This window comes from Eumetopias jubatus, unplaced genomic scaffold (genome assembly GCF_037043125.1).
Source record: "Eumetopias jubatus isolate StellerSeaLion01/CBP00866 unplaced genomic scaffold, mEumJub1_p1.0 scaffold_3, whole genome shotgun sequence".
Classification (NCBI taxonomy): Eukaryota; Metazoa; Chordata; class Mammalia; order Carnivora; family Otariidae; genus Eumetopias; species Eumetopias jubatus.
Window position 1 is genome coordinate 57027979 of NW_028274809.1, and position 25792 is coordinate 57053770.

The 25792-nt window shown below is 34.8% G+C and overlaps 1 protein-coding gene across 1 annotated transcript in view; it reads left to right on the forward strand.

The window, feature by feature from the left end:
- Nucleotides 1-19698, forward strand: part of LNPK (lunapark, ER junction formation factor) — a 77484-nt gene extending 57786 nt beyond the window's left edge. Inside the window, exons 10-13 of the mRNA XM_028125677.2 lie at nucleotides 6736-6841; nucleotides 8268-8338; nucleotides 9129-9299; nucleotides 18250-19698. Coding sequence (XP_027981478.1) covers nucleotides 6736-6841; nucleotides 8268-8338; nucleotides 9129-9299; nucleotides 18250-18485 — 584 coding nt within the window. The 3' untranslated portion in view covers nucleotides 18486-19698. The remainder of the gene's footprint in view (nucleotides 1-6735; nucleotides 6842-8267; nucleotides 8339-9128; nucleotides 9300-18249) is intronic.
- The last annotated feature ends 6094 nt before the right edge of the window (nucleotides 19699-25792 follow it).

The window sequence follows — 25792 nt, forward strand, 5'->3', positions numbered from 1 at the left end:
TTGACTTAAATGTTTTCAAGATATAATTTGGCATAATTATTCAAGTTGAAAATTTGATGAGGAATGACACTTAATGTGTGCAATCAGATTTACTTTTTGATCATAAATGATTGAATGTTGTTAATACAAGTAAACCAGTGACTTCTCTGATGAAATCTGAAAAATGTTCTTGATTTGTTATACAAAGAACTTATTCTAGAACCCGAATTTCATTTGTTAATTGCTACAATTTTGACATCATTTGCCCTTTTTTAGATGGTAACAACCTTTAGGTTTGTGGTTATTTACAAAGCAAATCTCTTTATTAGCCTTTAAAATATTAATATAGTATTGGTACTCTAAAACCATTCTTGAGCACTTTAAAGTTTTGTCACAGTCATTTTGAAAACCTTATATCCTTATATTGTAAGGCTTAATCCAACAAGGCCTCATTTTGTTGCAGTCTTCTATGAGGTCTCCCTGTAAACCTTCATTGCTGCCCGTCTTATTCTTATGTTCATCCAGACTTGCTTTACAAAGGCAAACATCACTTACTTATTTTATTCTCTTTCTTCTCAGTGCTGCCTTCTGTGTTGTCTCTTAGTTCAGAGTATCACCTACAAACAGTTCTTTTTCAGTTTTCAAAGATTGTGGTTACAATTCATAACTCTTTATTTTTGTTGTTAATGTTTTTAAATGATGTAAGTCATTTAATCAAACTAGGTTATTCTTCCACTCTCCACTCTCCATTTATCTCTTTTGATATTGCCTGGTTTATTACATGAACACAGTATATTTCTGTTTATTTAGACCTTCAGTTTTTCTCAGCAGTGTTTTATAGTGTGCAGTATATAAGTTTTATACATTTTCTTGGTTAAATATTTATGTAATTATCTCCAATTTTTGAGCCTATTGAAAATGGCTTTGTTTTACTATCTCCAGTTATTCATTGCTAATATATATATAAATACAAATATATATAGAAATACAATTGATTTTTGTATATTGGTCTTCTATAATCTTGCTAAACCTATTAGTTTTATTAGTTTTTTGATAGATTCTATAGTATTTTCCATAGACTATCACATTGTGAATAAAGATAATTCTTTTTTTCCAATCTGTGTTCTTTTTATTTCTCATTCTTGCTTATTACACAAACTAGAACCTTTGGTACAATGTTGAATAGAAGTGGCAAAAGCAGGGGAGCCTGGCTGGTTCAGTTGGTGGAGCTTGCAACTCTTGATCTTGGGGTTGTGAGTTCAAGCCCCACATTGGATGTAGAGATTACTTACAAATAAAATCTTTAAAAAAAAGAAGAAGTGGAAAAACGGACCTTCTTCCTTATTGCTGATCTTAGGAGGAAAGCAGTTACCTTTTCACCTTTCCACATGGTGTTAGCTGTAGGGTTTGTTTGTTTTACGTAGGTAACTTTTATCAGGTTGAGGAAGTGCCCGTCAATTTCTAGTTAGCTGAAGATTTTTATCAGTAATGGATGATGGATTTTATCAAATGTTTTTTAATGCATCTATTGAGATGCTTAAGTGGGGTTTTAGTTTATTTTTTGTTTTCACATCTGTTAATGTAGTGAAATAAGTTGATTTTTAAATGTTGGACTACCTTGCTTTCCTGAGATAAATCTGACTTAGTCATGGTGTTTTATTTTTTATATATATTGTTGGGTTTGATTTGCTAAAAGTTTGTTAAAAATGTTTATATCAATGTTCTTAGGGATACTGGTCTGTAGTATTATTTTTTCTTTTAATGTCTTTGTCAGGTTTGGGTATCAGAGGTATAAGAAAGTATTCTGTCATCTTGAATTTTACAGACAGTTTTGTGTAGAATTTATATTATTTCTTCCTTAAATGTTTGGTAGAATTTACAGGTTTAAGCATCTGGGTCTGCTGTTTTCTTTGTGGAAGTTTTTTTTTTTAAACTAAAAATTCAATTGAACAAAATCTACAGACTAATATCTCTTAGGAACATAGATATAAAAGTTCTTTATAAAATTTTAGCATACTGAATAATTATTTCTTGTTGAGTGAACTTTTGTAATTTGGTAGTCTTTCAAAGGATTGTATTGGCATAAAATTATTCATAATATGCTTGTAAACAATAGATTTATGCCATTTCTCTCATTCCTGATGTTAGTATTTTGTATCTTCCCTTTTTTTCCCTGATTAGTCTGCTAGAGGTCTATCAGTTTTGATATTCTCAAAAGAATCAGATTTTCTCTATTATTTTTGTATTTTCTATTTTATTATTCTGTTTATCTTGGGTTTAATTTGCTCTTCCTTTTTTTAGTTTCTTAAGGTGGAAGCTGAATTCATGAATTTTAGATTTACCCTCTTTTATAGATGTTTTAGTGTTATAAATTTTCCTCTACCTACTGCTTTAGCTGCATATCATAAGTTTGATATGTTGTTTTTTCATTTTCATTCAATTAAAAATACTTTCTAACTTCCATTTTGATTTTTCTTTGAACCCTTGGTCATTTAAATGTATGTTAGTTAGTCTCCAAATATTTGGAGATTTTCTTGTTGTCTTTCTGTTGCTAATTTCTAATTTAATTCCGTCATGGTCAGAAAACATATGTTGTATTGTTTAAATTTTCTTAAATGTACTGAGGCTTGTTTTATGTCTCAGAATATCATCTGTCTTGGTAAATGTTTTATATTCACCTGAATATATATTCTGTTCCTGTTGGATAGAGTGGCTATAAATGTTAATTAGGACAAGTTGGTAGCACATAGTATTTTTCAGATCTTCTCTATCATTACTGATTTCTGTGTTTATTCTGTCAATTATTGAGAGGAAGCTGTTGAAATCTCCAACTGTACTATTGTATGTGCATGTGTATAAATTGTATATAGTATTGTGTGTGTGTGTGTATATATATATTATATATACACACAAGTATATATATAACATACACAGTAGATATGTATTTATTTCTTTTTGTAGTTTCTATTAGTTTTTTGCTTTATGTGTTTTGAAACTCTGTTATGATGCACATATATATTTAGGATTATGTTCTCTTGATGAAGTGACTCCTTTGTTATTATAAAATTACCCTTTTTATCCCTGATAATATTCTTTGCTGTGAAGTCTACTCTGTTTGATATTAATACAGCTACTCCAGATTTCTTTTGATTAGTGTTAGCATATTTATATATGTGTGTCTATCATTTATTTATTATTATTTTTAAAGGATTTATTTATTTTAGAGAGAGAGAGAGGGAGAACACAAGTGGGGGAAGGGGCAGAGGGAGAGGAAGAGAGAGAATCCCAAGCAGACTCCACACCGAGTGTGGAGCCCACCATGGGTCTTGATCCCACAACCCCAAGATCATGAACTGAGCTGAAACCAAGAGTTGGATATCTAATCAACTGAGCCACCCAGATGTCCCTCTATCATTTATTTTTAACCTATTTGTGTCTTTGTATTTATTTATTTTTTATTTATTTTTCTTTTTGGTAAGCAACATATATCAGGTTCTTGCTTTTTTATTGTGACAATCCATGGCTCATAATGAGGATGTCAGGCTACATACATTTAACTGGGTTGGTGTATTTGGGTTTGAGTTTAAATCTTCTATTGTGCTATTTTTTTCTTTTTTTCTTTTTTTTTTTAAGATTTTTATTTATTTATTTATTTGAGACAGAGAGAATGAGAGAGAGAGAGAGAGAGAGAGAGAGAGCGCACATGAGAGGGGGGAGAGTCAGAGGGAGAAGCAGACTCCCCGCCGAGCAGGGAGCCTAATGCGGGACTTGATCCAGGGACTCCTGGATCTTGACCTGAGCCGAAGGCAGTTGCTTAACCAACTGAGCCACCCAGGCGCCCTATTGTGCTATTTTTTTCTACTTGTCCCTCTGTTCTATTACTTTTCTCCTTGTCATCTGCCTTCTTTTGAATTGAGTATCTTTATTATTTTATCTTTTTTCATTGCTTTACTAGCTATATTGCTTTTTCATGTTATTTTAGTGGGTCTTTTGGGGTTTACAGTATGTATCTTGAACTTATAACAGTTCATCTTCAAGTGATATAATACCAATTCACAAATAGTTTGATAATCTAACAACAATATACTTACATTTCTCCTCTCCTGGCCTTTGTGCTACTGTTGCCATACATTTTACTTCAATATATGTTAATTCTTTTTTTTTTTAAGATTTTATTTATTTATTTGACAGAGAGAGACACAGCGAGAGAGGGAACACAAGCAGGGGGAGTGGGAGAGGGAGAAGCAGGCCTCCCGCCGAGCAGGGAGCCCAATGCAGGGCTCGATCCTAGGACCCTGGGATTATGACCTCAGCCGAAGGCAGACGCTTAACGATTGAGCCACCCAAGCGCCCCTACTTCAATATATGTTATAAACCCTACAACAAATGATTATTTTTCCTTTAAGCTGTCAATTATTTTTCAAGAGTTTTGGATATTTATCCACATGGTAACCATTTCAGTTATTTCCTTTGTACTACCTCTTTCTATCTGGTGTCATTTTTCTGTCTTTTAACATTTTTATAGTGCAGTTCTGCTAATGATGAATTCTTTCAGTTTTGTATGTCTGAAAAAGTCTTCATTTTGCTTTCATTTTTAAAAGATGTTTTTACTAATACAGAATTCTAATTGATAGTTTTTCTTTAAAAATATTGCTTCACTTTCTTCTGGCTTGCTTATTTTCTGATGAGAAATCTATCATTCTTCTGTTTCTCTGTATATAATGTGTCTTCTTCTGACTGTGCTATGATTTTCTCTTTATCACTGGTTTTAAGCAATTTGATTGTCTCTGCCTTGGTGCAAAATTATGTTTCTTGTGCTTAGGGTTTGTTGATATTCTTGGATTTGTGGGTTTATAGATTTCATCAAATTAGGAAAATTTTTGTGCATTATTTCTTCAAGTATTGGTTTCTTTTCTCTCTCTTTTCTTATGGACTCCAGTTATATGTATATTAGGCTGCTTGTGTTTGTTCCACAGCTTGCTGATAACTTGTTTATTTAAAAAATTTTTAGGCTTTTCTTTGTGTTTCATTATGTATGGTTTCTATTGCTATATCTTCAGGTTTACTTCTGTGCCCTCCGCGTCCAAACTGCTATTCATCCCATCTGCTGATTTTTTATTCTAGACCTTATAGTTTTCATCTGTAGAAGTTCAGTCTGGGTCTTTTGAATTTTTTCCATGTTTTGACTACACACATTGAATCTTTCTTCTAGATTCTTAGTCATATGGAATATGGTCATAATAAGTGTTTTAACATATCTGTATACTAATTCTATAAACTGTCATTTCTGTTGATTTTTCTCATTATGCGTTGTATTTTCCTGCTTATTTGTACATCTAATAATTTTTGATCTGATATCAGGCATTATGAATTTTATCTTACTGAATGCTGGATGTTTTTATGTCCTTATACAAAGATCCTCTGAATACTTAATCCAAAAACCTGTGTGTTATGACGTTTTCCACTCTGGCTGGTGAGAACATGCAATACTTTGGCCCCATGTGAACACTGTTACCTTTAATATTTGGGGGCATTTTCTTCTGTGTACTCAGATAGTTTCATCATACACATGCACCAGTCAGTAGTATTTTGAGCAGTCTTGGGGATCTTCTGTAGATCTTTGGTGTTCTTGCTCTGTGCATTCCTCTTCCTGTGAACCCAAGCTGCCTTGGTCTCTCCAGAGTTCCATCTTTATCTCCTCAAACTCAGGGATACTGATACATTTCAGCTGGACTTACCCTCCCTGGGCTGCTGCCTGGGGATTTTCTCCAGGCAATAAGCTGGGGCAGTTGTTGGACTCATCTTCCTTACTTTTGGTCTCTCGGGGATCTTTATCCTACATTGCCTGTTATATATGTGTCTTTAAAATATATGTTTCATCATATATTTTGCAAAGTATTTTAGGTGGGAAGGTAAATCTGACCCCTGTGACTCTATTATTGCTCCAAATGAAAGTCTCCTAATTTGTTATTACATAAGATTTTAAGTGTAGGGGCATTTTATTTATTTATTTTTCTTTTAAAATATTTTATTACTTGTATAATCCTACAAAAATCTATTCAGTTATATCTATCCATACATGTATATACATGTTTTTTAAATTTTTTATTTTTAAATTATTTTTTAAATTTAAGTTTACTTAACATACAGTGCAATTCAGTAGAATTCAGTGATTCATCACTTACATACAACACCCAGCACCTCTTTACAACAGGTGTCCTCTTTAATAAGAGCCTGGGCACTTAAAAAATTAGTTTGTACAGAGCCCAGCATAGTTTCATTTCATAACATAATGAAACTAGTACAGAGCCCAACATATTCAATAGATTATGTTGATGGTTTTGATATAGAACATAATTTAACATTTTTTTGGTAGTGTAATATTTTTATTTTTTTATTTTTTTAAAAGATTTTATTTATTTGACAGAGACACACGAGAGAGTGAACACAGCAAGGAGGGGGAACGGGAGAGGGAGAAGCAGGCAGGAAGCCCGATGTGGGGCTCGATCCCAGGGCCCTGGGATCATGACCTGAGCCAAAGGCAGATGCTTAATGACTGAGGCACCCAGGTGCCCCTGTAGTGTAATATTTTTAATGAAAACTTGAATGCTCTGAAGAGATGTATTTTTGTTTTGTTAAAATCTTTTGAAAATTCTGACAAGCATGGGTAGTACTTGGTAACTGAATTAAAGTTTAAATGTATTTTATACATATATATTTTATATTTATTTATTTATTTATTTATTTATTTACTAGGTCTTCATCCTCCGGGTCCACCTTTAGCAAGACCCATTCTCCCCCGAGAACGAGGTGCTCTGGATAGAATTGTTGAATATTTAGTTGGTGATGGTCCACAAAACAGGTAATGTTTATTAAGGTGGTGGGTAAGTGAAAATGAGGAAAAAGTTTATTGGTCAGGGTGTGTGTGTGTGCGCGCGCGCGCGCATGTGTTTGCGGTAGATGTTCTACAGTTTTGTGGCTCTTATTTCCTGATTTTAGAACATAATAGAATATTTTATAGCCCTGCAAAGAGTACATATTCAATTGTTTTTCAGTAAAAATTTGGATAAAGTATCTAGATAAAATACAGAAAAATATATAGAGAAAACAAAATAACGTTATGTGGTATTTTTAGAGAAACTGTATCATTCATTGAAACTTTAAAGCTTGAAGAGCAAACAAATAGCGAAAACTTGGTAGGTTGTAAGAAATGGAGTTTTAGGGGCGCCTGGGTGGCTCAGGCATTAAGCGTCTGCCTTTGGCTCAGGTCATGATCTTAGGGTCCTGGGATCGAGCCCCGCATCGGGCTCCCTACTCAGCGGTGAGTCTGCCTCTCCCTCTCCCACTCCCCCTGCTTGTGTTCCCTCCCTCGCTGTCTCTCTCTCTCTTTCAAATAAATAAATAAAATCTTTAAAAAAAAAAGGAGTTTTATAGATGTCAGTACTGGAATTGGTGATGATGATTTTAACAATGAGGACAATTTACATATGTTTGACACTTTTAGTTCTCAAAATACTTCTCCACTTACTGAATTTTTATGATAACCCTAGGAAGGCAGGGATGATGTGAGCAGAGCAACTGTCATAGTGTAGACTTTTAAAAAATACTTAGAATAGTAGAGTAGATATTTCACAAGGTTATGGTTAATATTATTTTAATAAAAGGACTGAATTTAATGTTAATATAATACATTATATATTACTCAAAACAGACAAATTGTTGTTTGATAGGGCCAAGTATTTGTTAAGTACATACACCGAGAACAGAGAGAGTATATAAATAGGAAATGAGGAAGATGTATAACTAGGATAGATATAGGAATCATGAAGTATGAAGTTAACCTTTGGATTGGACTAAACAAATTAAATTCATTTCTTTATTACAGACTTCTCAGAGGTTTTAATAACAGTCATTGTGGATCTCTAAGGGGTTCCATCTTTTCCAGTCTTATCTAGTCACAGATTTGGGGTCTGTCATCCTCAGAAATATATGTTAGGAAATACTGAAATTTAAGTGGTCTGTTATTGACTATGTTTCTGTTAACTTAGTATGGATATATTCATTTGACTCATGACTTGTTTTTAATTTGGTGTATAAATTATATTTTAAAAGGCTTACAATTTTGGCTATGTTTAAAAAGTATTGTTCATTGTTTACTAACTAACATCTAAACTGTTAATGACATATTTTGCTATGCTAAAATATAAGTTAGCTGTTGGCTAAAGTAGCCTTTCCATGGGCTTTGTCTGCATTTGTAACTGATATGTTCATTTTTCCTTTTTGTTTAGGTATGCCCTTATATGTCAGCAGTGTTTTTCTCATAATGGCATGGCTTTGAAAGAAGAATTTGAATACATTGGTAAGAACTATTGGGCAGTTAGATTTAAATATTTTACTCTTAAATATTTTATTCTATGCCAATTCCTATGTAATGTCACTTTGTTGTAGGTGCCCTGTATGTATTTTTCAGGCATATTGTTCTTATTTTAGAACACAGAGCAAAGCAGGAAAAACAGTGCAGTTGTTTTCCTCCTACAGTGTACAACTTCTAGGTCAGTTTTCTCAAACTTCACTGTGTATCAGAATCACCTGAAGAGCTTTTAAAGATTATCATGCCTAGGACCCACCTACAAAGAGTCTGTTTTAATTGATCTGGGGGGAGGCGGACAGGCTTTTTTTTTTTTTTAAAGCACCTCAGATGATTCTCATGTGTAGCTACTATTAAAAAAAATTGCACTAAATTAATTATGCTTCTTAAATATGGCATACTACATTTTCTTGGGCAAGTGAGCAGGGTTCTGGATTTTAAAATACCTAATGATTCTAGTGACTGGAAATATAATTTCTGTAATACGTTTTAGATTATTATAGATTGTTTTTCTATTGGATAACCTGCTGTGTAACTTATGATCTTTTCTGTTTTAAAAATAATATTCTAATTTTAATAATAATTAGAAAGTATGCTTGAAAATTAGCTTTTGTTAGAGCACCTGCTATATTATTAAAGCCAGGATTAATTTCACAAAGGATAAATAATTTTTGAAGGGTTCTTTTACTTCTTTGCAAAAGTAATCTTGAGAATTATCTCATTAGTCCTTGAATTTATTTTGCTTTATGGTTTTATTTATTTATTTTTTAATTCTCTGCAGCTTTTAGATGTGCCTACTGTTTTTTCTTGAATCCTGCAAGAAAAACTAGACCTCAGGCTCCAAGACTTCCAGAGTTTAGTTTTGAGAAGAGGCAGGCAGTGGAAAGCTCAAGTTCAGTTGGTCCCTTGCCCTCAAGAAGTGTGATTTCATCAGAGAATCAGATCAGTGAAGGTATGAGTATGTTAATTAAAAAGTTTTATCTCTTAATAGTGTTTGCTATTTAACAATAAAAGCATAATACTTTTAGATAAGAATGGATTAATTTATGAGATTTTGCAACACGCATGTATCAGCTATTACTGTGATACTCTAGCCGCCTGTGTGATTGGTCTGATGTGTTTCAGTGTTAAAATGTAGGTTATACTGTGTTAAGCAGCATCTAGCAACAGCTAGGTAAACACTGTTTATGGAGTGACGTCTTCGTGTAACTGCTGGGAGATCTGACCAGTAATGTTTTCATGGAATCATTTTTTCAATTTATTTAAGTGAAGCAGATTAAAAGAATTATGCAACTACTTATAAGGGTAAAATTCTGATAAGGTTTATAATTAACATTGGTAAAATAGGTTTTTGCCTACCACTGGAATTGGTAAGGTTACCAGAAGCAGGAAACTTTGGATTTGGAAAGTCATCCTTGCATTCTTTGGATAACTATGTTGGTAGGACTGGTATTCCTTTGAAACAGTTTTTTGGGGTCTGCAAGATTAACATTGCTAATGGATGCCTTTGATGTAAAACAACCTTATTTTAGAGAAACAAAATTTATCAGAATTTCATTGGTTTTTAGAACTCACCTTGTAATTCTGTTTTAGGATTTCTTGAGGAAGTTTCATGAAAAAATGGAAAAGAGATGGAAGATCTGACTATTAATTGCCAACTATTTCTTGTTAGTATTAGATAGGGAGATGTTTGTTAAGCCGCTCTGAATGATGAGGATGCTAAAATTATGGCACAGGCCATGATATTTTGGTGCTATGCCTGATATAGAAAAAAAATCCGTATTAATTTAGTTCACATAGTTTATTTAGCAGTCAGTATTCATCCTTTTAATTTCTTAGAATTCTCATTTACATATATTTGATTTCTTCTTATACAAGTGCTGAGTAGTAAAAAAATTCCTTACCTGAGAATAACATGAGACAGTGAATTTTCAGATATGAAAAGTTTAGTATGAAAATTTGAGAACCCTTTTTTTTTTTAAACTTAAAGAGTGAACCTTAAATATGTGTGTTGATTTAGACTTGGCTTTTGGCTTACTAACATATATCAAAATGAATTCGAACACAGATAGTCATGACAAGAAGCCTGTATTCTTTCAACATGGGATCAATACCTTCACCTTCTCCAAGTCTGCAACATCAACTCCAAACATAATCACATTTTTGCTTCTGCTTAAGTCATGCTCTGAACTGCATGCTGTCACATGCAATCACCTGCCTTGCTATTGCAGCCTGTTGAAACAGAAAACTAAAGAATTTCATAGTGAAGATGCCTAGAGGAAAAATTGAAGTCCTTTCCATGAGTAACCTTGCTTATGAAAGCTAAAGTGAATATTTGAAAGCTAATAGTTGGGACAAAAAAACAAAAGAAAGAAAACCAACAAAATAAAAATCTTGATAATGAGTCCCATGCTTTAAGTAAAATCTTCTGCTAAGGTTGAGGTGGATAGTTAGCAAACAACACCCAGCTATACCTTTACTTCTCATCAAATCTAGGAGGAGCAACACCCTAGATGTCTCATTTTCTATCTGAAATCTCCAGAACGAAGTCTAACTGACTCAAACTCAGCCCTAATAAGATAATGTTAATAGGTGAAGACAAAACCTGAGGCAAGGTCTAACAACTCTGTAGCACTAGAAACTGAAGCAACAAATCCATTTGGTTAAGATAGTCTTTGGAGTAGTAACTTTTTCATACTTCTCTTTGGATTCATCAAAATGGCTATGAGAACCTTTTACTTCTTTGGCTTTCCAGAAGATTGAAACTTTTCTCCAAGACTACTGTCTCACCACTCTGATATACAGTTACCATTTCCAAGAGATTAGGAAGTATTCTGGTGAAAGATGAAGCTGCATTTATTTTGAATGCTGGTGGCATACCTTCATGATTATATTGAACTAATAAGTAAGACCATATCATCTCAATCATCTCTCTGTGCTGACAGCCAGTGTAAGTGAGAGCTTAGATTTCTGATTTCTGCATTCTTGATGTGAAAACTTGAGGTCTAAAAAAATCTTTTCTGCATTAATTTATATATATATATATATACATATTTTTAAGATTTTATTTATTTTTGCAAGAGTGAAAGAGAAAACACAAACAGGGGGGAGGGGCAGAGGGAGAAGCAGATCCCTGCTGAGTAGGGAGCCCGATGTGGGGCTCAGTCCCAGGACCCTGGGATCATGATCTGAGCCAAAGGCAAATGCTTAACCGACTGAGCCACCCAGGCACCCAATTTTTATATATTTTAAAGTAGTGAAATAGCTCCTTGATAGTAGGAGAAACTGCAGAGATTAGGTTATTGAATTCACAGAGGGAACTAAAGGGTAACTTTCTTCCATATGAATTTTCCTTTCAACAAATATTCTGTAACTATTTGTATGAATAATCTTGAATCATTAGAAGCAACTTTTTTAAAAAAAATCTATGATGCAAGACTTTGAGTTTTGTCTTGATTCTGCTACTGGAAGATTTTGCATTTAGGATGAAACATAAGGCTTTTGAAAAATTTTTGGATCACTCTTTAGAACAACTTACGAAATCTTGGAGTTTTCATCAAAGAAGGAGGCCTAGAAGAAATTTCTCCCATTAATTACTCATTTGGATTCCTAGAACTTTCTTCTAGAACTGTGTGTATCCAGATGCTTTGGTAATACTGTATTAAAGAAACACAAGAAATTAAGACTAGGGATTGTCTTTTTATGTAAGAGCATACTAGATATGGTATGCCAAAGTAATGAACTACTTTTAAGTTACTCGGTTTCTTTTATGGCTAAATGAGTAGTGAATCTCTGCTAAGCCACAATAAAGTGGTTTATCAGTTTTGCTTTTCTAAGATGTGCTTTCCAAAATATTTGATATGTAGCATTCTTTTTTGTTAACTATGATAAATAATTAGAATAAGAGGTTTCTACATTGTTAGTGTACCAGTAGCGTGATTTTAGGCTAGCCTGTTTAAAAAATGTTAATATTGTTTTAATTACTCAGTTGTATTTGTCTAGATCTTATGTAATTATTTTAATAAAAGATAGCTTTTATTCAACTGGAAATAACTTTCTAATAATAAAACTCATGGCATTTAATCAATACTATCAAAAATATGGGGTAGTTAATTGGGTGATGGGCATTAAGGAGGGCAAGTGATGTGATGAGCACTGGGTGTTATACGCAAATGATGAATTATTGAACTAATGATGAAACTAATGATGTACTATATCTGAAACTAATGATGTACTATATATTGGCTAATTGAATTTAAATAAAAATGAAAAAATAAAATAAAAATACTATCAAAAATAGCAAGTAAAATTTATATAAGGTGAAATTTATTTTGGTAATCTGATTTCTGCTTTTTTCTTTCTTTTAAGCAATGTATTGTTACCGTTAGGTTATGTTGAACTAGAGAAAATTCTGTTTTTACTATTGTTTGTTATGATGCTCTACGAAATTGAACTATTTGATAATGTAAATTTTGTTGAGTTATGTATTTACCAGATCCAGAAAGCTTGTACCTTTATTGATATTTAATTATATACTTCTTCCTCAGGATATAAACATGCCTATAGTATCTTTTTGCTTGTTTGTTTTAGACCTAGAGATCTTTTGGCCTTTTGATTCTCTTTCCTAAAACACCTTCACCTAGTAATTTTACATTGTTGCCTGATAATGACATTTCTTACTCATCTAATGGATTTGTTCACCAGTGGTAAATAACAGTATTATTATTAAATAGCATTCTGTGGGCTCGGTATGAGCTATTTTCTCATAGGTGGTTTTATTTAATTAATTTTATTCATTGAGCCATTGGGTTAAGTTTTGAGATGAGATTCATATCTTTGTTCCTTAATTTAAGTTGGCCATTTTCCTTAAGGCAGAAAGTCTTGTAAAAACTGCTTTGCCTTAATTATAACAGTTTGCAATAAACTCCCCCACCCCCCTGCAAAAAAAAAAAAAAAAAAACTGCTTTGCTTAAGACCTGTGAGTTCAAAGACAAACTGTCCGTTTTAATTTAACAAATTCTCCTTTGGGTAAGTTTTATAGTCTACACATACAGTGGGTACTGATGTGTTAGCAAGGCAAAAGTTTGATGTGTTAGCAAGACAAATTTTTGTTGTTATTGTAAAAAGGAATAAAAAGTAAGAATCTAAATGAATTCCCCAAAATATGAAGGATTTTCAAAGGCATAAACTAAATAGAATCATGTTTTTTTACCCCCTGTGGAAAGGAAATATATGAATCTGTTTTGCATTCTTTAATTTTCTTAGAAAATTATTTAAGAGCTAGAATAAAAACCAAAAGGTACAGTGATGTTCTTACCTGTTTTTACATGTGTGTGGTTTATAGATGAGGCAGTGGTATTCATTATACAGTTAATACTCAGTTTTACGAGTTTGAGTTGTCTGAGTTGAGGCTTTGCCCAAACAACTGTAAGCAGATTGTTACAATTTGGTAGAAAAAGCTTTCTCTCTCAAGAACACTGGGGAGAGGGGCAGGGGGTAGGAGTGGGGAAAGGAACAAATTCCATAGATCATTTTTGTTTTATCACATTGTGATATATTGTTTCCTTGACATTATGGATGCCAAAGTTGATTTTAAAAATTTTCTTACAGATGGTATTAGGTCATTTGGGTAACTGTTTTAATTTTAGACTTAAACTGGTGTTGCACAGGGGAGAAGAAGCCTGTTTAATTAGTGTGAACACATGGGCTGGTTTCTTTTTTAGTATTTTATGCCCAAATATTGACATCTTCTATAATGTATTTTATATCACCAAGCTGTTTTAAACTATAACTTCATAGAAAAAATTTGCTGTTTTTATTAGAATAGGCAAATGATATTCTCCCATAGAAATAAATACTTTTGGAATACATTTAATTATCTTATTATAAAGTTCTGTGGCTTAGTTCTTAAACATGTAATTCTCTGTTAATCTTGCACACCTAATTCATTTAAATCTTGTTTGGATGACGTTTCACAAAATGGCATTGGCATCCAAAAATCGAGTATCTGTGTCATTTAGACTGATGCGTGCATTATAGGCATCGTGACACATACCAGTTTTTATGTAGTATTACTGCTCTTAAAATTACTTTTCTGCAAATTAACCTGGGGGTAGAAAAGTAGTCATTAATAAGCTTTTTCATTATTTCAAGCCCTACCCATCATTTCATCAGTTTTTAGTCTTCTGTATATTCTTTGAAATACAATAAAGTATTGACAAGCAAGCTTTGGTATGATGTCATTTTCTAATTATGATAACCTATGGTATTTCTTAGAATTCATCTTTATACATTTAAAAATTTAAGTATTATAGTAATTCTTTTTGTATTATCTGCCTCTAGACCCCAGAGTTTTTTTTAAATGTAATTGGATTTGACCAGTGATGTGTCTGTTTCTGAAAATAGTTACATCGCAGAGCTTTAATGTGATAGATTATGAACTTGAGTACCTCTCCTGTTTAAGTTCAGTACTGAGGCAGTTGGTCAGACAGAATATGACTAATTATCTGAGCCTCTATTCACCTAAACACATTTATTGGGGAATTGAGTCCCAGATTCTGAGCTTCTTGTCTTTTCATTTAGTGTGGCTTTGTTGGTTTGTTTCAGAAGGCTTTCTAAAATATAACAAATTGTAAAGTTCTTGGCAAGTAAGTATTGCTCAATGGCCAGAGAGTTGTGGAAAACCGTGACTCTTAAAATTCTACCCTGCATAAATTCTGGGAGGGTAGAATTACAAATGGTTGGCGACTCCTGAACTTCCCACTGAAAAACTTGCTTGCCCTTGTGGCAGAAATTATCTGTACCTATCCAGAGAGTTTCATTTGCATTTTCTGCTTTTCCTTTGTGCACTGGAACATTCAAATAACAAAACTTGAATGACCTACTGCTTTTCTACCTTGATTTTTATAAGATTCCAAGTGGTCCTTCAATATCATTTTCAGTTCTTTTTAAGATAAAAATAGCATTTTCATGACATTTGACCCAAGTAGGATTTGTGAACATTCCTCACTACTTTTTGTGATCATATGAATTTTTATATAGTAAGACCTCATTAAATTGGATGTCCCTAACTAGAATTTTGGCCTTTCATTTTATATATGAAAGAGGGAAGGAGGTTGTAATTAATTCTGTAAACTAGAGTCTAAGATATCTGTTTAAAGTAATAATTACCTTTTAGTATTTTTTTAATTTAAAAAAAATTATTGTTATGTTAATCACCATACATTACATCATTAATTTTTGATGTAGTGTTCCATGATTCATTCTTTGTGCATAACACCCAGTGCTCCATGCAGAACGTGCCCTCCCAAATACCCATCACCAGGCTAACCCATCCTCCCACCCCCCTCCCCTCTAGATCCCTCAGTTTGTTTTTCAGAGTCCATCATCTCTCATGGTTCGTCTCCCCCTCCGATTTCCCCCCCTTCATTCTTCCCCTCCTGCTATCTTCTTTTTTTTTTTTTTCTTAACATATATTGCATAATTTGTTTCAGAGGTACAGATCTGTGATTCAACAGTTTTGCACAATTCAGAGTGCTCACCATAGCACATACCCTCCCCAATGTCTATCACCCAGCCACCCCATCCCTCCCCCGCAACTCCAGCAACCCTCAGTTTGTTTCCTGAGGTTAAGAATTCCTCATATCAGTGAGGTCATATGATACATGTCTTTCTCTGATTGACTTATTTTGCTCAGCATAACACCCTCCAGTTCCATCCACGTCGTTGCAAATGGCAAGATCTCATTCCTTTTGATGGCTGCATAATATTCCATTGTATGTATATATCACATCTTTATCCATTCATCTGTGGATGAACATCTTGGCTCTTTCCACAGTTTGGCTATTGTGGACATTGCTGCTATAAACATCGGGGTGCACATACCCCTTCGGATCCCTACATTTGTATCTTTGGGGTAAATACCTAGTAGTGCAATTGCTGGATCATATGAAAGCTCTATTTTCAACTGTTTGAGGAACCTCCATACTGTTTTCCAGAGTGGTTGCACCAGCTTGCATTTCCACCAACAGTGTAGGAGGGTTCCCCTTTCTCCGCATCCCTGCCAACATCTGTCTTTTCCTGACGTTAATTTTAGCCATTCTGACTGGTGTGAGGTGGTATCTCATTGAGGTTTTGATTTGGATTTCCCTGATGCCGAGCGATGTTGAGCACTTTTTCATGTGTCTGTTGGCCATTTGGATGTCTTCTTTGGGAAAATGTCTGTTCATGTCTTCTGCCCATTTCTTGATTGGATTATTTGTTCTTTGGGTATTGAGTTTGATATGTTCTTTATAGATTTTGGATACTAGCCCTTTATCTGATATGTCATTTGCAAATATCTTCTCCCATTCTGTTGGTTGTCTTTTGGTTTTGTGGACTGTTTCTTTTGCTGTGCAAAAGCTTTTTATCTTGATGAGGTCCCAATAGTTCATTTTTGCCCTTACTTCCCTTGCCTTTGGCGATGTTTCTAGGAAGAAGTTGTTGTGGCTGAGGTCGAAGAGGTTGCTGCCTGTGTTCTCCTTTAGGATTTTGATGGACTCCTGTCTCATATTTAGGTCTTTCAACCATTTCGAGTCTATTTTTGTGTGTGGTGTAAGGAAATGGTCCAGTTTTTTTCTTCTGCATGTGGCTGTCCTACCTTTTAGTATTTTTAAAGTCTTGGCATGAGTGTGTGGAGATTTAGATAATTTGTATTTATTAAAACTGATAATGGTAAAAGCATGAATTTGTAAGACCTCCACTTCCATGTGTGCATATGGTACATAATTTCTTTGCAAATCTATTAATTAATTTTATTTATTTAGCAAGACTCTGACCTATACTGTAAAAGAACTAAATGTGAGCATTTTAGTAATGTAGATTGGCTTTTCCTTCAGATTTTTTGAATTAATAACATTTGTAGTATATCATAAGGGATCTTCCATGAGCATAGTAAAATCTGCTTATTTGTTTGGCTGATGTGGTTTAACCATATTTCTCCTAGCAAGGGTGTTTGTTACTATTTATTATAAAAACAAAAGCTAGATTTTTATTTTTGACTTGGAAATTAGGAGGCTCAAAGCTTTCTGCTTCTGACATTCCCTCCCTCATTTCGTTCTTTAAACTTTAAAAAATTAAAGGGACTTTACTGAATAAAATTATTATTAGGGGTTTGAACTTAATGAAACTCAAAAGAGAATTTAAAGGGAGTAAATTTTTAGATAGGAACCAAGACCCTCACTTAGCTTCCACTATGGAGACAGAGACAAAAGACCCTTCCCTTTCTCTTCCTTGTATTCTAGGTATGTAGCATATTCTGACCAGAGATTTAAATCCTGAGAACTTGTCTTGTAGAGGGATGGGGGGAGACTTGTCATGCCTTTGGAAAAGGTGGATCCAGACCATCCCAGTCTTTGGATAATAGAGAGGTAAATCAGTGTGGGAAATAGCACTACCTGCACATGCACGCACACACACACAGGTACACATTTATTGTTTACAGAGTTGTCTGTGTGCAAGGGAGACAGCTCCTTCAGAAAACATAATCTGGGAGTTAATACATTGGCTTTGTTTGCCGGGCTGTTGTCTTATAGCACATAAATCTGTTGGGACTTCGTTTGAAATATTTGGACATTTAACTTACAAATGCATCTTTAGGAAGGTTCCTAAATATTATGAAAGTTCCTAAATTTTAGGCAAATAGAGGGCTTTAGATAAAAGTATATTTATAGGTTTGTTTTCCCCAAATTGTTTTTTTTCTTCATTCATACCAATTCTTCTATGTAATAGGGAGTTAAGTACATATTTTAAAAGATTTTAAGGGTAATGTTAGACCATTCTCCTGTTTCTTTTATCTTTTGTTTATCTTACATAACAGTTTTAACTTTGGCTATTCCTAAAGTCTTGACTCTTTATCTTTTCAGAATCTGTACAAGAACAAGATGTTCTTGATAGCAGTACAGAGCAGACAGATGAGAAAATACCAGATACAGAGCAGACAAACCAAGGGGCTGAAAAAGTATCTGGCACAGAGGAACCAGAGGAGAAACAAGAGGCCATGAATGAGGACGCCTCAGTGAATGAAGCCAAATCGCCGGTCCCCAGAGCTGATTCTATTCCTAATCCTGAACTCAGTGGAGAATCTTTGATGGCCATGTAGTAAATGCTTCCACGTGCCTTCAACTGGATATTTGTAGTCTTTTTGATGTCAGTTATTGCTTTCTTGGTGGTGCTTTCTTTTTTTTCCCCTAAGGTTATGCTTGATATCACTTGAATTTAGATTGCTTGGCTATTTCAATATGTCAAAGTTGTAGCTCCTGGGTGTTAAATTAAAGGCAAGTGATAGCAGTAAAGTAAGAACCTTTGGAATGTATAAAGACCCACGCTGTTTAGCCGGCTTTTAGATGTTTTCTTCTACTCTAAAAGTAAACAAAATAGCATTCTTGTTTTCTCTATGTGTGACCTGTAAATAGTACCATTTTGACATAGGAAGAACTTTGGTTATGAATAAGTTCTAATGGTGTTCATTTTAAGGAATGAAACTCAATTAAGATTTTTAATCATTCATCATCAAAAATGGGTAGAATTTTAATTCTTGAGATATTTGCAGGGGGGATGTCTATTTAGGCATTTACATTAAGTGGTAAGAAAGTTATAACTGTAACTATATAGGCATTGGTACGAATTCTCAGTAAGAATGCAATTGAACAGTCAAGTGCAGTGTTTCTTTTTTGATGTTTCTTATTTTGCAGCTGGGCCAAAGGCACATGATGTATATAATTAGCTTATGTTTATATATTAACACATAGGAAATATCTCTGCACTTGACTGTACTTGAATTCTGAGCATTATTTATACTTGTAAAATAATGGTGATATATAAGTGAATTTTGTGCTCTTGCGTGTATTTTGTTAAGGAAAATAAAGATGATCTGGCTGCGGTTTCTTTTTGTTGAATATCTAGACTTCTTCAGACAGTGTCTTGGTGGATGACTTGGCCACCTGAAAACTCTTAGTAGGAGGAGCTCACGGTACAATTAATCTATAGACTCTTCTGAGAGCAAATTATGATGCTTCGGTTCAGACTAATTGCTTTTCAAATTCAGAGAAATAGTGACATTTAGAGGTTCTAATCAGAGATTAGGGTTTTCTGATTCAGGAAAACCTGAAGCCATTTGTAATTTTTAATTTTGAGAGACAAGTAAGTATTGAGAATAGGCAGTTAGTTACTAGTAGTAGTTCATTGGATTTAATATATGTATTAAGGATTAACTGGGAAAAAATTTCACCCAGAATGGTAATTCTTGGACCTTAACACAGCGTGGTTCTTTTTTTATCTTCCTTTTATCTTTCTTCTCCATTATTAAGAAAATTGAAATCGAAGAGAGGCATATATAGGAATGGTATATATAGCAAATATTTCTAAGTTTAATAAACTAAATACATAGTTTATTAAAAATTTAATAAAATAACATTTGTCATTTAAAAATTCATCTTTATGATTTATATCTTATATCTGATAGGTATTTTAATGAATCCAGTCTGTTAATAGTCTGAGGCATAATGGTATAGGGACCAGAGTTTTTCAGATCACAAAACTGGGTTTAAATTCTAGCTCTGCAATCTTGGGCAAGTCACCCAACCTCTCTGAGACAGTTTTTTTCAACTGTAGAATGGGAAGTATAATGCCTACTTTTTGGGGTATAGTGATGATTAAAAATAATTTATATGCCGAGCTCACTGCCTGATAATTAATAATTAAGCAAATGGCAACATTTTATATTATTGATATCCTTGTGAAATATGGAAGGGGTGTAAATTCTTCCTTTTGCAAATAAGGAAATGAAAAAATAATATGAACATATAATTTAGCTACTCAGAATCAGGTCAGAGTTTTCTGCATCAACCTTTCTCTGTCATATACATGTATATAAATAAATACATAGATGAAAGAAATAGGAACCTGAAACTATGGAATATAATCTTTGAATATAATATTTTTCGGGGAAGGTGGATCTCAGGTTTTGTACATTACTGGCCCATAAACATTTTAGTAACATCATGCTGAGTCTTCTTGTTTGTTTGTTTATTTATATTTTTTTGGAGTGGGTGGAAAGGCAGAGGAAGAGAGAGGATCTCAAGCAGATTCCCTGCTGAGCGTGGAGCCTGATGTGGGGCTCAGTCTCACCACCCTGAGATCATGATCTGAGTTGAAATCAGGAGTCGGATACTTAACCGACTGAGCCACCCAGGTGCCCCAAGTCTTCTTGTTTTAAAACATTCAACTTCTGATGTACATTGCTTGAAAACGAGGAGTACTTCAGAGAAATATAATTGAATGATAGAATCAAGCAAGTATTATGAGGAATATCTTTGAAAGAAAAATGGAAGCAGGTTAAAAGGGGATTAGTAGGATGAATGCAACAGGTAACATACTGTAATTGTATAGTACCCTTTAAAATAGAAAAGGTTATTCTGATATTGTAATAAATAGTTGTTTTTTTTTAAATTTTTTATTGTTATGTTAATCACCATACATTACATCATTAGTTTTTGATGTAGTGTTCCATGGTTCATTGTTTGTGCATAACACCCAGTGCTCCACGCAGAACGTGCCCTCTTTAATACCCATCACCAGGCTGACCCATCCCCCCACCCCCCTCCCCTCTAGAACCCTCAGTCTGTTTTTCAGAGTCCATCATCTCTCATGGTTCGTCTCCCCCTCCAGCTTACTCCCCTTGATTCTTCCCCTCCTGCTATCTTCTTCTTCTTTTTTTTCTTAACATATATTGCATTATTTGTTTCAGAAATACAGATCTGTGATTCAACAGTCTTGCACAATTCACAGCGCTCACCATAGCATATACCCTCCCCAGTGTCTATCACCCAGCCACCCCATCCCTCCCACCCCCCACCCCTCCAGCAACCCTCAGTTTGTTTCCTGAGGTTAAGAATTCCTCATATCAGTGAGGTCATCTGATACATGTCTTTCTCTGATTGACTTATTTCACTCAGCATAACACCCTCCAGTTCTATCCACGTCGTTGCAAATGGCAAGATCTCATTCCTTTTGATGGCTGCATAATATTCCATTGTGTATATATACCACTTCTTCTTTATCCATTCATCTGTCGATGGACATCTTGGCTCTTTCCACAGTTTGGCTATTGTGGACATTGCTGCTATCAACATTGGGGTGCACGTACCCCTTCGGATTCCTACATTTGTATCTTTGTGGTAAATACCCAGTAGTGCAATTGCTGGATCGAACGGTAGCTCTAATTTCAACTGTTTGAGGAACCTCCATACTGTTTTCCAGAGGGGTTGCACCAGCTTGCATTCCCACCAACAGTGTAGGAGGGTTCCCCTTTCTCCACATCCCCGCCAATATCTGTCGTTTCCTGACTTGTTAATTTTAGCCATTATGACTGGTGTAAGGTGGTATCTCATTGAGGTTTTGATTTGGATTTCCCTGATGCCGAGCAATGTTGAGCACTTTTTCATGTGTCTGCTGGCCATTTGGATGTCTTCTTTGGAAAAATGTCTGTTCATGTCTTCTGCCCATTTCTTGATTGGATTATTTGTTCTTTGGGTGTTGAGTTTGATACGTTCTTTATAGATTTTGGATACTAGCCCTTTATCTGATATGTCATTTGCAAATATCTTCTCCCATTCTGTTGGTTGTCTTTTGGTTTTGTGGACTGTTTCTTTTGCTGTGCAAAAGCTTTTTATCTTGATGAAATCCCAATAGTTCATTTTTGCCCTTGCTTCCCTTGCCTTTGGCAATGTTTCTAGGAAGAAGTTGCTGCGGCTGAGGTCGAAGAGGTTGCTACCTGTGTTCTTCTTTAGGATTTTGATGGACTCCTGTCTCACATTTAGGTCTTTCAACCATTTCGAGTCTATTTTTGTGTGTGGTGTAAGGAAATGGTCCAGTTTCATTCTTCTGTATGTGGCTGTCCAATTTTCCCAACACCATTTGTTGAAGAGACTGTCTTTTTTCCATTGGATATTCTTTCCTGCTTTGTCAAAGATGAGTTGACCATAGAGTTGAGGGTCCATTTCTGGGCTCTCGATTCTGTTCCATTGATCTATGTGTCTGTTTTTGTGCCAGTACCATACTGTCTTGATGATGACAGCTTTGTAATAGAGCTGGAAGTCCGGAATTGTGATGCCGCCAGCTTTGCTTTTCTTTTTCAATATTCCTCTGGCTATTTGGGGTCTCTTCTGGTTCCATACAAATTTTAGGATTATTTGTTACATTTCTTTGAAAAAAGTGGATGGTATTTTGATGGGGATTGCATTGAATGTGTAGATTGCTCTAGGTAGCATTGACATCTTCACAATGTTTGTTCTTCCGATCCATGAGCATGGAAAGTTTTTCCATTTCTTTGTGTCTTCTTCAATTTCTTTCATGAGTATTTTGTGGTTTTCTGAGTACAGATCTTTTGCCTCTTTGGTTAGATTTATTCCTAGGGTATCTTATGGTTTTGGGTGCAATTGTAAATGGGATCAACTCCTTGATTTGTCTCTCTTCTGTCTTGTTGTTGGTGTATAGGAATGCCACTGATTTCTGTGCATTGATTTTCTATCCTGCCACTTTACTGAATTCCTGTATGAGTTCTAGCAGTTTTGGGGTGGAGTCTTTTGGATTTTCCACATACAGTATCCTATCATCTGCAAAGAGTGAGAGTTTGACTTCCTCTTTGCTGATTTGGATGCCTTTGATTTCTTTTTGTTGTCTGATTGCTGTGGCTAGGACTTCTAATACTATGTTGAATAGCAGTGGTAATAGTGGACATCCCTGCCGCGTTCCTGACCTTAGGAGGAAAGCTCTCAGCTTTTCCCCATTGAGAATGATATTCGTTGTAGGTTTTTCATAGATGGCTTTTATGATATTGAGGTTTGTACCGTCTATCCCTATACTCTGAAGAGTTTTGATCAAGAAAGGATGCTATACTTTGTCAAATGCTTTTTCTGCATCTATTGAGAGGATCATATGATTCTTGTTCTTTCTTTTCTTAATGTATTGTATCACGTTGATGGATTTGTGGATGTTGAGCCAACCTTGCAGCCCAGGGATAAATCCCACTTGGTCATGGTGAATAATCCTTTTAATGTACTGTTGGATCCTATTGGCTAGTATTTTGGTGAGAATTTTTGCATCCATGTTCATCAGGGATATTGGTCTGTAATTCTCCTTTTTGATGGGGTCTTTGTCTGGTTTTGGGATCAAGGTAATGGTGGCCTCATAAAACGAGTTTGGAAGTTTTCCTTCCATTTCTATTTTTTGGAACAGTTTCAGGATAATAGGTATTAATTCTTCTTTAAATGTTTGGTAGAATTTCCCTGGGAAGCCATCTGGCCCTGGGCTTTTGTTTTTTGGGAGATTTTTGATGACTGCTTCAATTTCCTTAGGGGTTATAGGTCTGTTCAGGTTTTCTATTTCTTCCTGGTTCAATTTTGGTAGTTGATACATCTCTAGGAATGCATCTATTTCTTCCAGGTTATCTAATTTGCTGGCATAGAGTTGCTCATAATATATTCTTATAATTGTTTGTATTTCTTTGGTGTTGGTTGTGATCTCTCCTCTTTCATTCATGATTTTGTTGATTTGGGTCATTTTTCTTTTTGATAAGTCTGGCCAGGGGTTTATCAATCTTGTTAATTCTTTCAAAGAACCAGCTCCTAGTTTCGTTGATCTGTTCTACTGTTCTTTTGGTTTCTATTTCATTGATTTCTGCTCTGATCTTTATTATTTCTCTTCTCCTGCTGGGTTTAGGCTTTATTTGCTGTTCTTTCTCCAGCTCCTTTAGGTGTAGGGTTAGGTTGTGTATTTGAGACCTTTCTTGTTTCTTGAGAAAGGCTTGTATTGCTATATACTTTCCTCTCAGGACTGCCTTTGCTGTATCCCAAAGATTTTGAACAGTTGTGTTTTCGTTTTCATTGGTTTCCATGAATTTCTTTAATTCTTCTTTTATTTCCTGGTTGACCCATTCATTCCTTAGTAGGATGCTCTTTAGCCTCTATGCATTTGAGTTCTTTCCGACTTTCCTCTTGTGATTGAGTTCTAGTTTCAAAGCATTGTGGTCTGAAAATATGCAGGGAATAATCCCAATCTTTTGGTACCGGTTGAGACCTGATTTGTGACCTAGGATGTGATCAATTCTGGAGAATGTTCCATGGGCACTAGAGAAGAATGTGTATTCCGTTGCTTTGGGATGGAATGTTCTGAATATGTCTGTGAAGTCCATTTGGTCCAGGGTTTCATTTAAAGTCTTTATTTCCTTGTTGATCTTTTGCTTAGATGATCTGTCCATTTCAGTCAGGGGTGTGTTAAAGTCCCCCACTATTATTGTATTGTTGTCAATGTGTTTCTTTGCTTTTGTTATTAATTGGCTTATATAATTGGCTGCTCCCATGTTCGGGGCATAGATATTTACAATTGTTAGATCTTCTTGTTGGATAGACCCTTTAAGTAAGATATAGTGTCCTTCTTCATCTCTTATTACAGTCTTTGTTTTAAAATCTAATCTGTCTGATTTAAGCTGCCACCCCAGCTTTCTTTTGGTGTCCATTAGCATGGTAAATGGTTTTCCACCCCCTCACTTTGAATCTAGGGGTATCTTTGGGTCTAAAATGAGTCTCTTGCAGACAGCATATTGATGGGTCTTGTTTTTTAACCCAATCTGATAGGCTGTGTCTTTTGATTGGGGCATTGAGCCCATTTACATTCAGGGTAACTATTGAAAGATATGAATTTAGTGCCATTGTATTGCCTGTAAGGTGACTTCCTGTATATTGTCTGTGTCCTTTCTGATCTATGCTGCTTTTAGGGTCTCTCTTTGCTTAGAGGACCCCTTTCAATATTTCTTGGAGGGCTGGTTTCGTGTTTGCAAATTCCTTTAGTTTTTGTTTTTCCTGGAAGCTTTTTATCTCTCCTTCAATTTTCAATGACAGCCTAGCTGGATATAGTATTCTTGGCTGCATATTTTTCTCGTTTAGTGCTCTGAAGATATCATGCCAGTCCTTTCTGGCCTGCCAGGTGTCTGTGGATAGGTCTGTTGCCAATCTAATGTTTCTACCATTGTAGGTTACATATCTCTTCTCCCGAGCTGCTTTCAGGATTTTCTCTTTGTCTCTGAGACTCGTAAGTTTTACTATTAGATGTCGGGGTGTTGACCTATTTTTATTGATTTTGAGAGGGGTTCTCTGTGCCTCCTGGATTTTGATGCCTGTTTCCTTCCTCACATTAGGGAAGTTCTCTGCTATAATTTGCTCCAACATACCTTCTGCCCCTCTCTTTCTTCTTCTTCTGGGATCCCAATTATTCTAATGTTGTTTTGTCTTATCGTATCGCTTATCTCTCGATTTCTGCCCTCGTGATCCTGTAGTTGTTTATCTCTCTTTTTCTCAGCCTCTTTATTTTCCATCATTTGGTCTTCTATATCATTGATTCTCTCTTCTGCCT